The sequence below is a fragment of the Pollachius pollachius genome (assembly GCF_949987615.1).
Source record: "Pollachius pollachius genome assembly, chromosome: 2".
Classification (NCBI taxonomy): Eukaryota; Metazoa; Chordata; class Actinopteri; order Gadiformes; family Gadidae; genus Pollachius; species Pollachius pollachius.
In genome coordinates, this window is record NC_136935.1 from 10,430,524 (window position 1) to 10,447,295 (window position 16,772).

The window sequence follows — 16,772 nt, forward strand, 5'->3', positions numbered from 1 at the left end:
TACAGTACGGTCTTCGTGACCGCCGGCCCTGGCTGAGTTAGTCGCTCTCGCTCGCTCTCTCTCTCACTCTACTCCCTGTACGCGTTGTTAGAATCAGACTTGGTTGTAATTAAGGGGAGAGGAAGAGAGAAACCGCGGATTGGGGGGGGATATGGGAAACTGAGAAAGAATGAGTGAAAGACAGGAGAAAGAGTGAGAGTATGGGGAGAGAGAGAAGGGGAGAGTGGACAGGTGCGAGAGATTTTCCTGCTTTCGATTCCCATCTCTGTATACCCCGGCTAGTGACTTGGTGTGTTACTTACTTAGTCCGTACTTGCGGCCATGCACGTGCGCCCACCGCCTGTGCACCAGCACGACGATAAAGCCCACGTCGCCTGACATCGCCTCTCTTTATGTCATCATCTTCAAAGAGCTCTTGCATGACAAAGGCCTATTACAACCGGCGGAAAACAACACAGCCCCTTTCTGTTACGAGATGTTCTGGCCCGCATGGGCTGATGTGTGTGCGTCTGCCCGCATCTCGGCACCGTGTGGACAATGTCTTGCGCGCGTGCACGATTTAGAAAAGAAAAGAAAACACACACATACACACAGACGCTTTAGGCATGTGTTTACGGGGCAGGGGATGGAAATAAAAACAGGGAGACAGAGCGTTCCCCGTCTGTGCTCCGGGCTTGGATGAGGGTTTGGGATCGGAAAGCTGGCATTCCTCTCAGGAAGTGTTGTTCCTCAAAACCTCTCCGTAAACACTGGAACACTGAGCTGGAGAAAATGTCCCAGACTCACTGTTTCCACTGTAAACATTCACACATACAAATAGCGTGTCTCTCCCTCTCCTCTCTCTCTCTCCCTCTATCCTTCTCTCTCTCCCTCTCTCTCTCCCTCCTCCTTCCTCCCTTCAAGTCTGTCCTTAACCTTGTCCTCTCATACTTCAGTCTTCCCTCCTTTCTCTCGCTCTCTCTACCTCTCACTCATAATGTCAGCAAGCCATATTTTTTCCTGAGGAGCTCAAGTAGCAAGCCTGCTATACCATTAATGTCATCGTTTCCATACACCCGGTGTTTCATGTTGTATTTCAACTATTAAACAGGAACACCTCTAACAATTTGAACTCTCTTAGAATATGATACCTTTTTTGTGGTCCCATCAAAGACAAAAATTGATTTGAGTCAGTAGGAAGCCACACACACACACACACACACACACACACACACACACACACACACACACACACACACACACACACACACACACACACACACACACACACACACCAGTAAATTGTCTTACAACACCGCAATGTCACATTGAGCCTGAACATCCACAAGCAGACAAATGTACCAAGGTGAAATGGATGCACAGCTCTTGCCCATAGGAGTCACTTCAACCACTACTTCTCCCACTACCACCACTACCACTCCCAGCCCCACTCTCACTCCCACTACTAAAGCTGAACTGCCTGTGCCACATCTCCCCAGAGCGAGGCCCTGCTACAGTCCCAGCCCTCCCTCTCCCCTCCGATTGTTCTCCCTGGCGTTGCGGAGGAGACACGACGTCATCGGTACAAGACGAGGGAGATTAACGCCAACAACACAAACAATGACACACCGGTCGTCAGGGGGTGTGCTCGTGTTCCTCTCTGTGACGGAGCATCACTTCGCGGGGATGTGAGAATATGTTAGCCGCTGAGCCCCCTACCTCCAAGACACGACTGGGAGGATCCTCCCAGTAGCATGGCCGTCAGCCCGGGAATAACCACTGGCGGTGTAATCTTTTACATATAGAGACCGTCTGGATGTGGCCGATAAGTTGGCCGCTGTGATTCCATTGCGCTTTGTTACGTTATCGCACCGCGAGCCATCTCTCTCTGCCTTTCACTTGATTTAATGCAGGCAAGCACACTTGCAGGTTGTGTGTGTTTGTGTGTGTGTGAGAGAGTAGGTGTGTGAGTGTGTGTGTGTGTCACGCACGACCCGTGCTGTTTCTTAACCACCCAGTTGGGTAACACACACTAACTCGTGCGCGTGTGTGTGTGTTGAGAGAGAGAGAGAGTGAGATCGAGTGTGTATGGGGAGACAGGGGGAGAGATGGAGCGCTGTAGAGGGAGATAAACAGAGTGGGTGAGACAGAGATTGGGAGGGAGAGAGAGAGATGCAGGGAGAAAGAGAGCTAGATGGATTGAGAGGGAGAGAAAGAGAAGGGTGGGAGTGGCAGACTGAGGGAGGGAGGGAGCAGGAGAAAGGGGGGAGGAGGCGAGAGACCCTGTTCTATTACATTTCCTCTGTGCTGAAAGAGGAGGTACGATAGACACTACATATCTCCCCGCCGCGCCAGAAAACTCATCTAAATGGAAAACACACTGTCTTCATTATTTTATTTTTTTTGCTGCTGCGAGAAAGAGAGAGAGAGAGAGAGAGAGGGAGAGAGAGAGCTGAAAGAACAGGGGGGTTGTCATGGTAACAGCCATCTGAGCGAGCGCAAAGCGGGCGGCCAAGGGGCTGGTTTTAGGGCCAGTCAAATGAAGAAGAGCAAGTGAGAGGGAGCGAGAGGGAGCAGGAGAAAGGGAGGGAGTGAGGGAGGAGAAGGAAGGAGAGGGAGAATGAGAAGAGGCAGGGAGGGGAGGGTAGAGAGGGGAGACAGGGCAGGGAGGAGATAGATAGATAGAGAGAAGGGTAGAGAGAAGGGGGAACGAGGGGAGAGGGAGACAGAGAGGACAGGGCGGGAAGGTGAGAGAGGGTGGATATGGAATCAAAGAAGAAAAAAAGTGGTCGAAAAAGACAATGCTGAGACTAAAAGGGGAGGGAGGGGGGAGGCTGAGAGGGAGGGAAGAAAAATACCAAATGATGGGGAGAATGACGGAGAGGTGTAATAAGGGCATGTAAACAAAGCAAGGCAAGAGGCGGAGAGGAAAAAAGAGAAGTTGTGATCCACGAGCATGGATAGAGGGAAGAGAATGGAGCGAGAGAGAGAAAGAGGAGCAAAAGGGAGTGCCGTGTGTATGTGTGTGCAGAGGGCCAGTTAGTGACTCAGAGAGCAGCTCATTCCCTTATTAATTTGAAGGGGGCATGGAGACGGTACATTTAACATCTTAAAGAATCACTTTGCACTGTGTCATGCTGCATCCCCTGTGTGTGTGTGTGTGTGTGTGTGTGTGCGTGTGCGTGTGCGTGTGACCGTCCAGTGTGGATCTGTCCAGCCATCGGAGATGAGGGAAGCTGAGGAATTGGAGTGTTGTTCTGGAGCTCAGCTGACGACATGAAAAAGATGATTACATTTTAGGCCTTCATTTGTATCAGTCACATAATAATCACAAATTTGTGTCTTTGATACATCCATAACTTTGTTTCTAATTGTATTATTGATTTATAATGCGGAATACATTTATTTGTTCTTCTTGGCGGCCCCACTGACTAAGACATCCTGTTTGGCTCAGCTTACTGGCGATGCTGCATTTGCCATTATATATGACATTTAATAGACCAAACAACCCAGCAATTGATCAAATCAGCATAAACATCAGCGTGGAAAAGAACAGTTATTGCAGTCCTCCTATCCCACAGCGGTGCCAGCGTTTCCTTGCCCTCACTCTGTTATGTGTTGTGTTCTTAACCCGCATTCCAGATACAGACGCGCACACAATCATGGCCAGGGAATTGTCTTGGTGTGTGTGGGGTTGGGGTTGGGGGGGGGGGTGATGATGATAAGTGCTGTCGGCTTGTGAGATTGACCAGGAAGACACACACAGCTCCCCGCCCCACTGCTGGGCTCCTCTTATTGGGCTTCAGCTGGGCTGGGAGCAGGGTGCTGCTAGGTGCTGGCTGGCCGCCTGCAGGTCCTAGTCATTCATGTCACACTGTAATTGGTTTACCTGCTCCCTGTGTGTCTGGGCTCCGAGAGGACCAAAACAAATTACCCAAGGATGACCTCCCGTCACCTCACACTCTCTTCTTCCCTCCCTCCCTCCCTCTCTCCCTCCCATTCCCTGACCGCCAACCCCCTGTTCCCTGTTCACTGCTCAGCACCACCCCTCTGCCATCTGCACATCCTCTCTCTCTCTCTCTCTCTCTCTCTCTCTCTCTCTCTCTCTCTCTCTCTCTCTCTCTCTCTCTGTCTCCTAGCTCTCTCTATTCCCCTCTCAATTTGGCTCTCTCTCTCTCTGTCTCTCTCTGTCTCCTAGCTCTCTCTATTCCCCTCTCTCTCTCTCTCTCTCTCTCTCTCTCTCTCTCTCTCTCTCTCTCTCTCTCTCTCTCTCTCTCTCTCTCTCTCCATGTCTCCCTGTCTCTGTCTATGTCAAGCTACGTTCCTCCCCCTTTCTGTCTCCCTCTCTCTCTGTCTGTCTCTTTCTCCTCCACCCTCTCACCTCCCTGCCTCATTGCCATTGCATTAGTGAATTCTACGACTTTGATGTTTTTTCTCGTGAGAGCATAGCAGAGAAGAAACACAAGGTTTATTTTGTAATCACACTGACATGTAATTCTGCATGGTGAATAAAACGATAATATCCACAACCTGTTTCTGACATAAATGGTATATGCACATCACACACACACACACACACACACACACACACACACACACACACACACACACACACACTACACACTGTCTGAGGAGGAGGACTAGAACATAGATTTCACATAGATGTCAACGTGGCGATATACGCTTGCCCAAATGAACGCACACACGCCCCAGCAAATTAGCACTAAATGTATAACTGGCTGTCTCTTTTGCTGCAGTAAAGTAAATTAGCCTTTTGGCATCGCCCCGCTGAGGGAAACTGCACCTGTGTGGATGGTGCAGAGTAAAGGCAGAGCACCGGTTACAACATCAGGTGGTTCCATTTCCACAGCAGGGGGCGTCTTTATAGGATCCTGACACACAAACACACACACACACACACACACACACACACACACACACACACACACACACACACACACACACACACACACACACACACACAGGTGCGCTAACTGTTGAGGACACACACACACAAACAGAAGCCTCTTACACACACATGTCAAACATACGGTGTGAGGGCCTAAGGATTAGTTGATAATGAACTGCGGTGATGGAGTCTATCTGGGATGTGTCTCAGCGTCCCTGGGCTGGCTTCAGCCCGGAGATATAGCAGTAACCTCAGATACTACAAACAACACCAAGTGTTGATTCGGGTTGGGGCGAACGGCGCTATAGAAATAGGATGATTAAATGTCTGCGCGTAGCTCAGTCTTGTCTTTCAACGTGACACTTTATCCCTTCTGGTAAAACACAAAATAGGGAGCATTAAAAGAAATATTCAAAGATCTGTCACCCTATATTGTTATTTCTTTTTCTCTGCGAGGTTCTGATAAAAGAAGCATTTCGTTGTCAAAATGTCACAGGGAACATCATTACACCAGCACAAGCACAGCCTATACGTGTGTTATTATTTATATTCATTTAAGTGACAATCGTGATGAATCTTTAGCGGCATGATTGATGTTGTATTAACTCTGAGTACTGTCTGGTTTGTTCTAAACTCTGCTTCAGTGGCGTTCGCCTCAACTTTACCTCCTCAACTCTTAGAGGCAACTTCGGTTCAGCATTAACATGCAAACTGTCCAACTTCCAAACAAGGGCTGAAAGGGCCTATTTCTGGGTGGCTCCAAGACATTGGAATAACCTTCCTTTTTATAAGCGAACCGGCGCTGACTGTTTTAAAATCCAACTGAAAACCAACCTGTAAACGCAAGCATTCACAAATGCAGGACATGTGAGGAGTGTAGATTTATATTTTAAAATCTGCTCCGAAGTCTATATTTAGTACTGTATGTATTGTATTACTGTTTTAGCTTAGTCAAGCACGTTGCGACAATAGCTCTGGAAAGGTGCTATATACATTTTTTACTTTTACTTACTTACCTTGTGAAACTGCTGTATCACGTTGGTATTCATCCAGCCTCTCTCCCTCCTCTACCTTCCCCATGATGGGAAAACATTAGTTCATTCCCTCTTCTGATTGAGTGCATAGATTGTTATGAGCAAGACCAAAGCTGTGGTTGATTGCTTGTTTCGGGTGTTTGCTGCCTTTCTATGAACACACACACACACACACACACACACACACACACACACACACACACACACACACACACACACACACACACACACACACACACACACACACTGAACTCCTTTTGAATAATGATGTTACTTCACAGTAAGCGAACAAAGCTGCGCATTTCTTTCTTTCGGTGGATTCCTCGAATCAAAACAACGCATGCATGTACGCAACAGGCTTTCTGAGACCTTCTCTGAAACCCCAGTCTATTGGCCTCGCTGCCCACGTTACCAACACACACACGCGCACACAGAGAGCATGAGAGAGCTGCCTCTGAATGTTTTTTACGGTTAATTGGATTTGTCCTATAAAAGATAAGAGGGGAGAAATAAAACATTTGCATTGCCAGTGCTGTGCTTTGTGGCAGGACTTAGTGTTCTAGTTAAATAAGGAGAAGGGCAAGTGTGTGTGTGTGTGTGTGTGCGTGCACATCCGTATGTGTCTTACTGCATTCTCATTAGCTGGCTCTGTGGGCTTTTATCAAAGTCTAGGCAGCAGCACACAGATTGGCACTGGAGTAAGTCCTTCCTCCTCTCAGCCACTGACTCTGCCTCTGCAGAGCATGTTGGAGGACAGCTCTGACTCCAACTCTCAGCCCACTGCTGTCTACAGCTTTGGCTGCTTCCAGCTCGGAAGGTGCCCAGTCAATATTATTCTCTGTGCTCTACACAAACACAAACATGCACACACACACACACACACACACACACACACACACACACACACACACACACACACACACACACACACACACACACACACACACACACACACACTCCATAGATGATGTGTATACACACACTCACACACACACGCTCTAGATCATCACACACACCCGCACACAAGCACACTGACTAGATCAACAGACACACACAGGCGCGTGCACATGCACACACAAACTCCTACCAGATCAACAGACACACACGACACACACACACACACACACACACACACAAACTCCTACTAGTTCAACAGACGAACACGTACACACGTACACACAACACACACACCTACTAAATCGACATACACAAACACACACACAAACACTCCTAGATCATCACACACTCATTCAACCCCCCTCACTACCAGAGCATGAGCCTCCTCATCCCCGTGGCCAGTATGTAATTGCGTTTGGGTCAGCAGTTTGCTTGCTGCTGTAACCCAAGGACATGGAATTTGTCAGTTTACCCTTTCAGCCATCACATTGGTGGTGGTCGGGGGGTTGTGTGTGTGTGTGTGTGTGTGTGTGTGTGTGTGTGTGTGTGTGTGTGTGTGTGTGTGTGTGTGTGTGTGTGTGTGTGTGCGTGTGCGTGCGTGCGTTCGCTGGAGGAACAGATTCGCTGGAGTTGAGCCCGTAAGGTTTAGCCCAACACAAGACGGCCTGTGGGTCCGCGGAGACAGCCACAGATTTTCTCATTGAGCTCCACCGTTCTGTGATTGAACCATGTGAAATCAAGGGTTTACTGAGCCACATCCTGGAGGGACATCGGCCCACAACTTGGTTAAATGGCTCAGGACACTTTTAAACCGAGGCAATCGTCGCTCGGCCGGTGCAACGTTGAAATAGTCCTCTGATCGACGGTGCGTGTTTGCGGAGCCGTTTAGTTTCCCGCAAATCATAAATCATCCCAACCGTGAAATAAAAAGTAATGCAAGGCTCATACTCATGTCCCATGATCCCAGTTAACACAGTACATCATACAGTGAACCCAATGCATTATGGCACATAAACCTCTTCTTAATCCACCCACAACCGCCTCTTCCAGACGTCTCCCTGTTAGGAACGCCATACGACGTTCCCAGGCGCTCTGCTGTTCATCACATGAGCAGATCCCAGTCGCCCCGGCCTAAAAGTCCTCTGTCAGGATAGGATGTCATCCTCGCGGGATATTAATAGTCTTCTGGTTGGTGGAACATTGTAGTGGAAGAAGGAGCTCATTCATTCATCATGTGATGGCTCTCCTCCCTGCTAACGGATGACCGGGTTGCGGAGCTCTTTGAAAGGGAAGACAAGCTGGCCCTCTCCTCTGGTGATGGCCAGAGGAGAGGGCCAGGCGGGAGTGACGGGATGTACATCATGGATTGGCACGCATGCTCACACACACATGAGTGTTTGCACACACGAAGGCCGGGGCACAGATACAGTCGCTCACGCACTCTCGACTCACATTCGCTCGCCTGTGTTTGTGCATCGATCCGCACGCACGCAGGCACACACAAGCACGCACACACACACGCTCACTAGTACTAATATAATACACATGCAGCAGAAAACAGCAACATATTACGCACCCACACACACACACACACGCACACCCCAGCCCTAAAAAGGGCCCCTTATTTGAACGAGACAACACGACCAATCAAGGCAGCCCTCCCAAATTGCTAAATACTCTCTCCTTCGCCCCCATCCCATGCGCTGAGTGGCAGAATGATTGGAGGCACCCCCCCTGGGTGTGGGGGTGTCTGGTGGCACATGCTTGCGAGGTCCGCAGCAAAGCCCACGCTCCTATATTTAAAGACGAGCAGCGACAGTGGAGCTCACATGTCTGACTGACCGCCATCGCGAGCGACCACCAGCTCCACCAGCAGCAACACCACCAGCACGGCCACTGGCGGCAGCTGCCTGCTGCTCTGGGTGTCACATAGCAGGCTGGCCGCTCCTGCGGTTGTCGCATTAAAAGGGACAATAAACAATCAGGGTGCACAAAGAGGGCTGTGCATTTACAATTTGTCACGAGTGGTATAATGTAAGTCTGTTTGTAACACGTGCTTGTGTGTGTCTGTCTGTGTGTGTGTGTGTGTGCTCTCTGTTTTAGCCCTCAAGAGACTTTTTATATTGGTTGCTATGCTCAGAGGAGGGGTGGGGGTTCTTATAAAAGGCCGGCGGGGACCTTTGTTACTACGGTAACTGTGGTGGTCTCTGCCAGGGAGTGGGGGGTGTCTGTGGGGGGGGGGGGGGGGGATTAGCCAAGCAGAGGATTAGCGGAGTCTAGCAAATAAAATAATGAAGTGAGGCAGTGTGGGAGAGAGACACTTGGAGACGGAGAGAGAGACACACAGAGACAAGGAAGCAGTCTGGGAGACAGAGAGAGAGGGTGATGGAGAGAGGGTGACGGAGAGAGGGATACGAAGACAGCAAGACACATGGAGAGAGAAAGAAGGAAACCAGTAATGGGCGAGACATGGAGATACTTGAAGTCACACAGGGGAAGACAGCAGAGGGAGCGAGAGACATAGAGGGACCAAGAGAGAGGGAGATGGCGATAAAAAAGTAGAAGGAGACATGAAGGACTGTTTGGGGAAAGATTGAGAAAGAAAGAAAGAGGAACAAGGAAATAGTGTGGAAAAATTATACAATAGACATGGCAGCTGAGAGGAGATGGTGCACCTGGTAAACGAAGGGGGGGGGGTGTGTGTGTGTGTGTGTGTGTGTGTGTGTGTGTGTGTGTGTGTGTTCCACTGATACATAGAGTGCTAGGAGAGGGAGATGGCTATGCGGGAAGTGGGAAGGGGCCAGCAAAGGTAAAGGGGTGATGATTGGCCTGTTTTAAAAACCCATGAACTGCAGAGAGGGAGAGAGATAGACGGGAGAGAGAGAGAGAGATAGACGGGGGAGAGAGATAGACGGGGGAGAGAGAGGGAGATAGACGGGGGAGAGAGAGAGAGATAGACGGGGAGAGAGAGATAGACGGGGAGAGAGAGAGAGATAGACGGGGGAGAGGGAGAGAGATAGACGGGGGAGAGAGAGAGAGATAGACGGGGGAGAGAGAGGGAGAGTGCAGCGCTCAGTGCCGCGTGGCGCTGCAGCACAAACCACATTAGAGCAAATGAATCTATTCCACCTCCTGACTGTTATGGTTGCTCCCGCGCACAGGCCCCGCTGGCGGGGGAGGGAGGGAGGGAGAGGAGGAGGGAGGAGAGGTGGAAAGGGAGGGAACGGGAGACGGAGAGGAGAGCTAGGGAGGGTGGGAGAGGAACAGACAGGGAGTGGTGGGAAGAGGAGGAGAGGTGAGGACAAGAGAGGAGGGGAGGGGGAGAGGAGGGAGGGGAGGACTGAGGATAGGGAGGTGAGCGGAAAGGAGGGGAGGGAGAAGGGACATCATTGAGGGGAGGTGCAGGAGATGGAAGATGGGGAGAATGAGGTAGAATTGCCGTAATGATGGGAGATCCAGAATGGCAGAAGCGGTGTCTGTGTGTTGAGGATCAGAGGATGAACCAGCAGAGCTGAAGCACTCTGAAGACGAGGGCTCTTCCGGGTCTCCTCTCCAGCCTCAGCCCCCGCCACCACCACCACCACGAGGCTGTTCCCTGATATTGTGCTTGAACACCAATCAAAGTCTGAGATGTGCGGTTTAGTGTCAGAAGTTTATCCTTCCCCTGAGGACGAGGGCCAACACCGTCAAGTCCAGAATGTAATGAAAACACAATGACGCCATGATGGAAACGCCAGCCCCCAAAGAGGCTGGAAGTCTCTCATCCTTACAGTGCAGGGAACGTCTGATGCACTGGACAGTATATCGACTGATGAGTGCATAGTGGGCAAACGATAGTGGATATCCAACCCTGAAGTCTGCGGTGAACCAGTGGCCTTCCTCCCAGCCACTTCATCATCATCAGTCTCTTCTTTCTTCATATTACCCAGCTGTTGTTGTTTCTTCTTAGCACTTTATTTGTTTCCACAGTTACCTTTTACTTGTTTAAGAGAGAGCGAGAGAGAGAGAGGTCATTACGAACACTTCTTGTTTATAATGGCGGACTGGCGTTTCACTGTATGCGCAGGAGAGAAGAAAGAGTGAAAGGGAAACATGGAGAGGAATGGAGATGGAGGCATTTGGACCGAGAGGGAAAGAGAGTTTGTACGTTTTGTAATTACTCCTTAAAGTGTGCTAGGAGTAGAGAGCAATAATCAAGGAAAAGGGAGAGTTTAAGGGAATGGGAACGGGAGAGTTTTAAGAGAATGGAAAAGGGAGAGAGAGATCATTTTATTGTGGTCTGTGACCATAATAAGATTCATAGCTCACGCCCTCAGCTCTTATGGGGGGGGGGGGGGGGGGGGGGGTGTAATATACGCTGTGTAATTGGACGTGTAATCCCCCTGCTGTACACCTCTGGTCAGAAGAGAAGGGTTCGCTGAGATGTTTAGGAAGCAAACACAGGTACTCGTCCTCAGGCCTGTGCCCTCAACCTACCTAAAAGAAAAAAACAAAGTATATATATATATATATATATATATATATATATTTATTTTTTTATGCTTCATGAGGGAGTGACATAGACAGGGAGGTTTGGTATGAAAGGTAGAGGGGGGGGGGACTTGTGATAGCATGCAACCAGTCTCAGTTAGCCAATAGACCACTAAGTACATCAATAGCTTCGTATAACATGCTACTAGCTACATAGCGTAGCCTTAGCGCAACCTGTAATTGGAGGATGCACCTCCTAACAAAGTAGGTTGAGTTAATTATTCCCTCTCACGACCTTAGAGGTCCCCGATCTCGTAAAGGACAACCCCCAAAAGGTACTGCGCCCTGGAGTGAGCGGGCACAAAAAAGAGAGAGAAGGAGGGCGAGAGAGAAGGAGAAAGGCAAACGGTCTCTTTTTTGTCCTTTTTCCAAACCTTTTCTTTTGGGATGTGGGGGGGACACCGTGTGTCTGTGGCAGGGGGAGGGGTTCATCGATGGGATCCAGGTCAGAGATACCCCCGCCTCCTGCGGCCCACCAGGGGAAGGTCAAAGGGGGGGGTGGGGGGCTTCCCTCGTCGTGGTCCAGGGAGCTGGCCGGCCTCCGAGGGAGATTTGTAGCACTTTGTAGTGACCTTCGAGAGCTTTAAAAGAGTCCTCTACGGGCCACTGATTGTGTGTGTGTGTGTGTGTGTGGGTGTCTGTTGTTGTGTGTGTGTGTGTGTGTGTGTGTGTGTGTGTGTGTGTGTGTGTGTGTGTGGTATTTGCATTTGAGAACAGAGGTGGTGGGCAGTTGGAAGAGGGAGTCCTCTAGTGGTCGCTATGTGGCACTGCAGTCTGGAAATTCTAAGGCCCTTGTAAACACTTAAGCTATGTTGTCTGGTTCACTGGCAGTTAATGCTTACAGTTTTAAGTAATGATGTCATCCGAGCAGGCTGAAAGATCATTTCCAATTAATCACAACACTGTTTTGTGCTCTATTTGTTCTTTCTGCAAAAGTGTTTTTGTCTTTATTAGCTCAGGAGGTAAATCTTGTTGATTATCAACTTCAACTTGTTGCTTGTTCAATTCCCCGCTCCACCGGGCTAGCCTGTAGAGATATCGTTGAGCAAAATATTCAACAAGCTGGTTGTCACCTGCCATGTTGACACAATCGTTGTGTAGATGGATGACTGTTTGCAAGAAAGCATTTGAGGCATACACGTCTTGGCACATTGAATGACTTAAAATGGCCAGCAAAGCGCTATTTAAATGCTGTCCGTTTATCATGTAGGATAAGACTTGCCAGAGTGCACTCTGGGTAATACCACTTTGCTAATGTTGAGGCTCAGGGGATTAGTAAGACACTCGTATTCTCAGCGGTTCCTTTGAAGTTTCACCTCAGCGCCTAATCGGAAGGAATTCAAGCTTTTGTGTTTACGTGTGTGTGTGTGTGTGTGCGTGTGTGTGTGTGTGCGCGCGCGCGCGTGTGTGTGCACGTTAGTGTGTGAGCGCATCCGAGATGTGTGATCCCTCTGCTGTTACGCAAGCACACATTTCCTAAAAGCATACCTTTTATATATTTCCATGTCTCCGTCTCTCACCCTCTCTCCCTCTCCCTCTCAGCGGGGGGTCCAGGTAAATCCTTTATCAATACTATGCAGCACTCTCTATACATGCTGACCTGAGGCTCTCTCGTTCAGTCCTCCTGTATATGAACATTGGTGGCGGCTGGTGTGGTTCTCTACGCAGTATCTTGGCTTGTGTTGGCACTGAACTGAGAGACGCGTCGAGATAGGAAAGGGAGTTCTAGTTGAAGAAGTAGTAATTTGGTTCCTTTTTAGACAGCCTCTTAATGTAGGGCCGTGCCTTTACTTTTCTTCAACAACAGAGAGAGAGAGAGAGAGAGGAGATTAAATTTAAGCCCATTGACATAGTCCACAGACACATTATCCAAATTTGGTCTGCAAAGTGTGCAAGCTAGCCGTAAAGCCATTTATTTAAGTGCAGGCCTAGGCAGAGAAGGGTGTGTGTGTGTGTGTGTGTGTGTGTGTGAAAATATAATTATATATATATCTTTGAAATATATAAAGAATCATAATAATCAGTGTTTGACTCACAATTTTCCCCAGCAGTGGTGCTGAGGTGAGTGTAAAGTGCACTATGCTGATGTGCGTGTGCACGATGCTGATGTTTGTGTGTGTGCGTGGCGCTGATGTCCATGTGTGTGCGTGGCGCTGATGTCCATGTGTGTGCGCGGTGCTGATGTGCGTGTGTGTGTGCGCTGCTGATCTGCGTGTGCGTGGTGCTGATACGCGTGTGCGCGTTGCTGATGTGCGTGCGTGTGTGTTTGTGTGTTCATGTGGTCTTGATGTGTTTGGTTGTGTGTGGTGCTGACTTGCGTGTCTGTTTTTACGCAATGCTAATGTGCAAGGTTCTGATGCCGGCTTTAGTGTGATCACTGATTCCATTTTTGTTATCTCCTATTTCAACAGAGGAGATAACAATACAACAAAACTTTGTGTTTGAACAAATATTTCCATGCAACGTACTTAGTTTGTGTTGTGTTAACAGCGTAGTGTCAGAATAATAATTGAAAGCGTTTTACATGATACTCCATGATACTACACTGTCAAAACAGTAAACCGACAGCACTAAATACTAATACTAAGTACCGTTTATCAGTCGTCTTTGACAATGTGTGTGAATGTGTGTGTGTGTGTGTGTGCGCACAATCCTAAAGGTGTTTCCCTGGCACCTACTTTCGCACGTAGGATAACACCACACCTCCACCTCGCCTCGCATTGTGACACATGGTGTCACCCACCGACGCTGTGACTATGAACTGAACCGCTCACGCTAACGCACTCACACGCAAACAATAGTGTGGTTCCCATGCCTCCGGAACGACAACCCCTGACCCGGGTGTGCCGTCGCTCCAGGCCACTGGCGACCACACAGAGTTCACTCTGGTGTCAGGTCTTTGTCACAAAGCTGTCAAGCTGGAATATCTCTCACTCTCTCTCTCTCTCTCTCTCTCTCTCTCGCTCTGTTTATGTGTGTGTGTGTTCCTTCCCTTCCTCTGTTTAAACTTGTGCACTATAAACTCCGAGTGACAGGTGATGTGACGGAAGCATGTGTATGTCTTTGTGTGTTGTTTGTTCCTTATTTGTCCTACCCTCTTGTCTAAACTGTGAACCGCAAACCATGATGAGTGACGGTGGGAGTGACCTGTTTGTCTCTGTGTGTGTGTGTTTTTCTCTCACAGAACAGAGGACCCCTTTAATGGCTTTCCGGTAGCGCCTCCACCTCATCAAGATGAACACGCTACCCTCCATGGACCGACACATCCAGCAGACCAATGACAGGCTGCTGTGCATCAAACAGGTGTGTGTGTGTGTGTGTGTGTGTGTGAGTTCAAACTAAGTTACCAGTAAGCAAGTGTGTGCGCGTGCGTTAGTGTGTGGTTGTGTCAGAGCTTCCAATGCCACCGACAACAGATCCCGGGAGTATGAAGTCATGGTGTCTAAAAGAAAACCGAGCAAGACGATTTTGCCTTTGAACCTCTCTCCCCTCCTTTTGTCTCTTCTCTCCTTACCTTTCTTTCTTCTTTTCTCCACTTTCGTCTTCTCTCCCTCACTTTCTTCTCTTCTCTCCTCTCTTCTCTTCTCTTATCGTCTGCTCTCCTTTCCTCTCCTCTCCCCTCCTTTCTTTCCTCTCCTCTCTTCCTCTATCCTTTCTTCTCGTCACCTCTCCCATTCTCTCTTTTCATCTCACCTCTCCTCTCCTCTTCTTTCCCGTCCTCTTCCAAGCACCTTATAAGGTCATTTTGGCAGAGAGAGAGAGAGAGAGAGGGAGAGAGAGAGAGAGAGAGAGAGAGAGAGAGCACTCTGAACAAAAACAAACAATCAAACGGTTCTCCATTACAGCCACATTCCACAGTGACTGAGGTGTTCTCTCCACCCAAGTGAACTGGTGTCTTGTTCCCCTCCCAGCCCCTGTGTTCCCTGACATCTCCCTCCGCAGTGTTGTGGTTTGGAGCGTGCTGCTTCCCAAGCTGACAGATTGATGGAGACGCCACTCATAGAGACAGACAGACAGACTGATGGGCGGACAGGCAGAGAAATTGAGAGTCAGACTAATGCAGAGAGAGGCAGAGAGACAGACTGGCAGGCAGAGAGGGAGAGAGATGTAGGGCTCCTAACTTCTGCTGGCTCACTGGCCGGCAGTCTAGTAGACCGGCTTGTGACTGGATGGCTGCGGGTGTATTTGTTTTGTCCGCTGTGCACGTGTGGATGGGCATTCATCTTCCCCAACAGCCATTTGACACCATGCGTTTCAGTGAAGGAGAGCATGAAAGGGCCTAGGGTTCGGTTGGGGATTCCTGAGGTGACATTCTTTCTTTCTTCTTATTGTTGTTGTTTTCTATCAGCTTTCCCCCTTGACCCTCACTATCACCAGCTGCCGCAGCACATGCAGGGTCATGTGAAAAGAAGGTTAAAGTGTAAAGTAAACAAAAGCATTTAATGTCCAAAACTTGAGACATTCTGAAAGCGAAAGGCAGTTCACAAAGCTTTCTAGTGTCGTTCACACTCCGTAGTGTCCATTCCCGCTTTTGCCCGAGACCTTGTCTCAAATTGCAGGCTTAATGTCAAGACAAATTGGTTATTTGCATCGTTTGTTATGCAAATAATAGTGTTCAGAACAACACAGTGCCCGGGCCTGCCTGCCACACCCACTGCTAGAAGGCACTGGTCCAAGTACAGGATGGAACCACTGGGCAGGACACCAAGTTCTGGGCTGGGGTGGTTTTTTCTGTGTTTTCTTTCTTCCAAGAAAGCAGTCGCAGGTACCAAATGTTCCTGATCCCTTGCTGGCCCCAGTAGCCGAGGAAAAAGAGGACAGACCACATTAGTAGAGAGAGAGAGAGAGAGAGAGAGAGATGTCTGGCTCCATTTCTCCTCATGTCACACCCTTCTTCTCCTTCCCACTTCCTCAACCTGTGCCTCCTCTTCGCGCCGTTCTGAACAGCAAGAGGCAGCAGAGTCGAGTTGTTTGGGTGTTTGCCTCTTAGCCGAAAGGTTCTGGGTTCAAACCTCTAACTCACCATGAGCCAAAGCCCTAAACTCTACATGCCTCACCATGACACGTTCTAAGATTCCGTTAGTCATTTGGGTGAATCGTCTGCTTGATGACGAAGTAGTAGCAACCAATGGTAGCAACGGACAGAGCCCATTTATGTCCTCATCCCCTTCTCGCCACGTGTAGTCCTCTTTCTCGCATCATCTAATCAGAGATGTCAGGCCTTGGACGCTATTGTGAGATGTAGCTGTGGGGTCAGAGTTCAGTGCCAACCCCCTGCTGGTTCTGCTCTCTTGAGTCCTGATTGGACTCCTCTCAAGCGTCAATAAAGCCAGATTATATCATTCATCTATAGACACCGAAGACCATCCCCACTACCTGTACCACCACCACCAGCACCATCACATCATGAATAACTCTTATCA

The 16,772-nt window shown here is 49.1% G+C and overlaps 1 protein-coding gene across 2 annotated transcripts in view; it reads left to right on the forward strand.

Annotated features, from left to right (window-relative positions):
• Window positions 1-16,772, forward strand: part of zmiz1a (zinc finger, MIZ-type containing 1a) — a 108,949-nt gene that overhangs the window by 52,327 nt on the left and 39,850 nt on the right. For both annotated transcript variants that reach the window (XM_079730581.1, XM_079730582.1), the window contains exon 4: window positions 14,534-14,652. In XM_079730581.1, coding sequence (XP_079586707.1) covers window positions 14,584-14,652 — 69 coding nt within the window. In that variant the 5' untranslated portion in view covers window positions 14,534-14,583. The remainder of the gene's footprint in view (window positions 1-14,533; window positions 14,653-16,772) is intronic.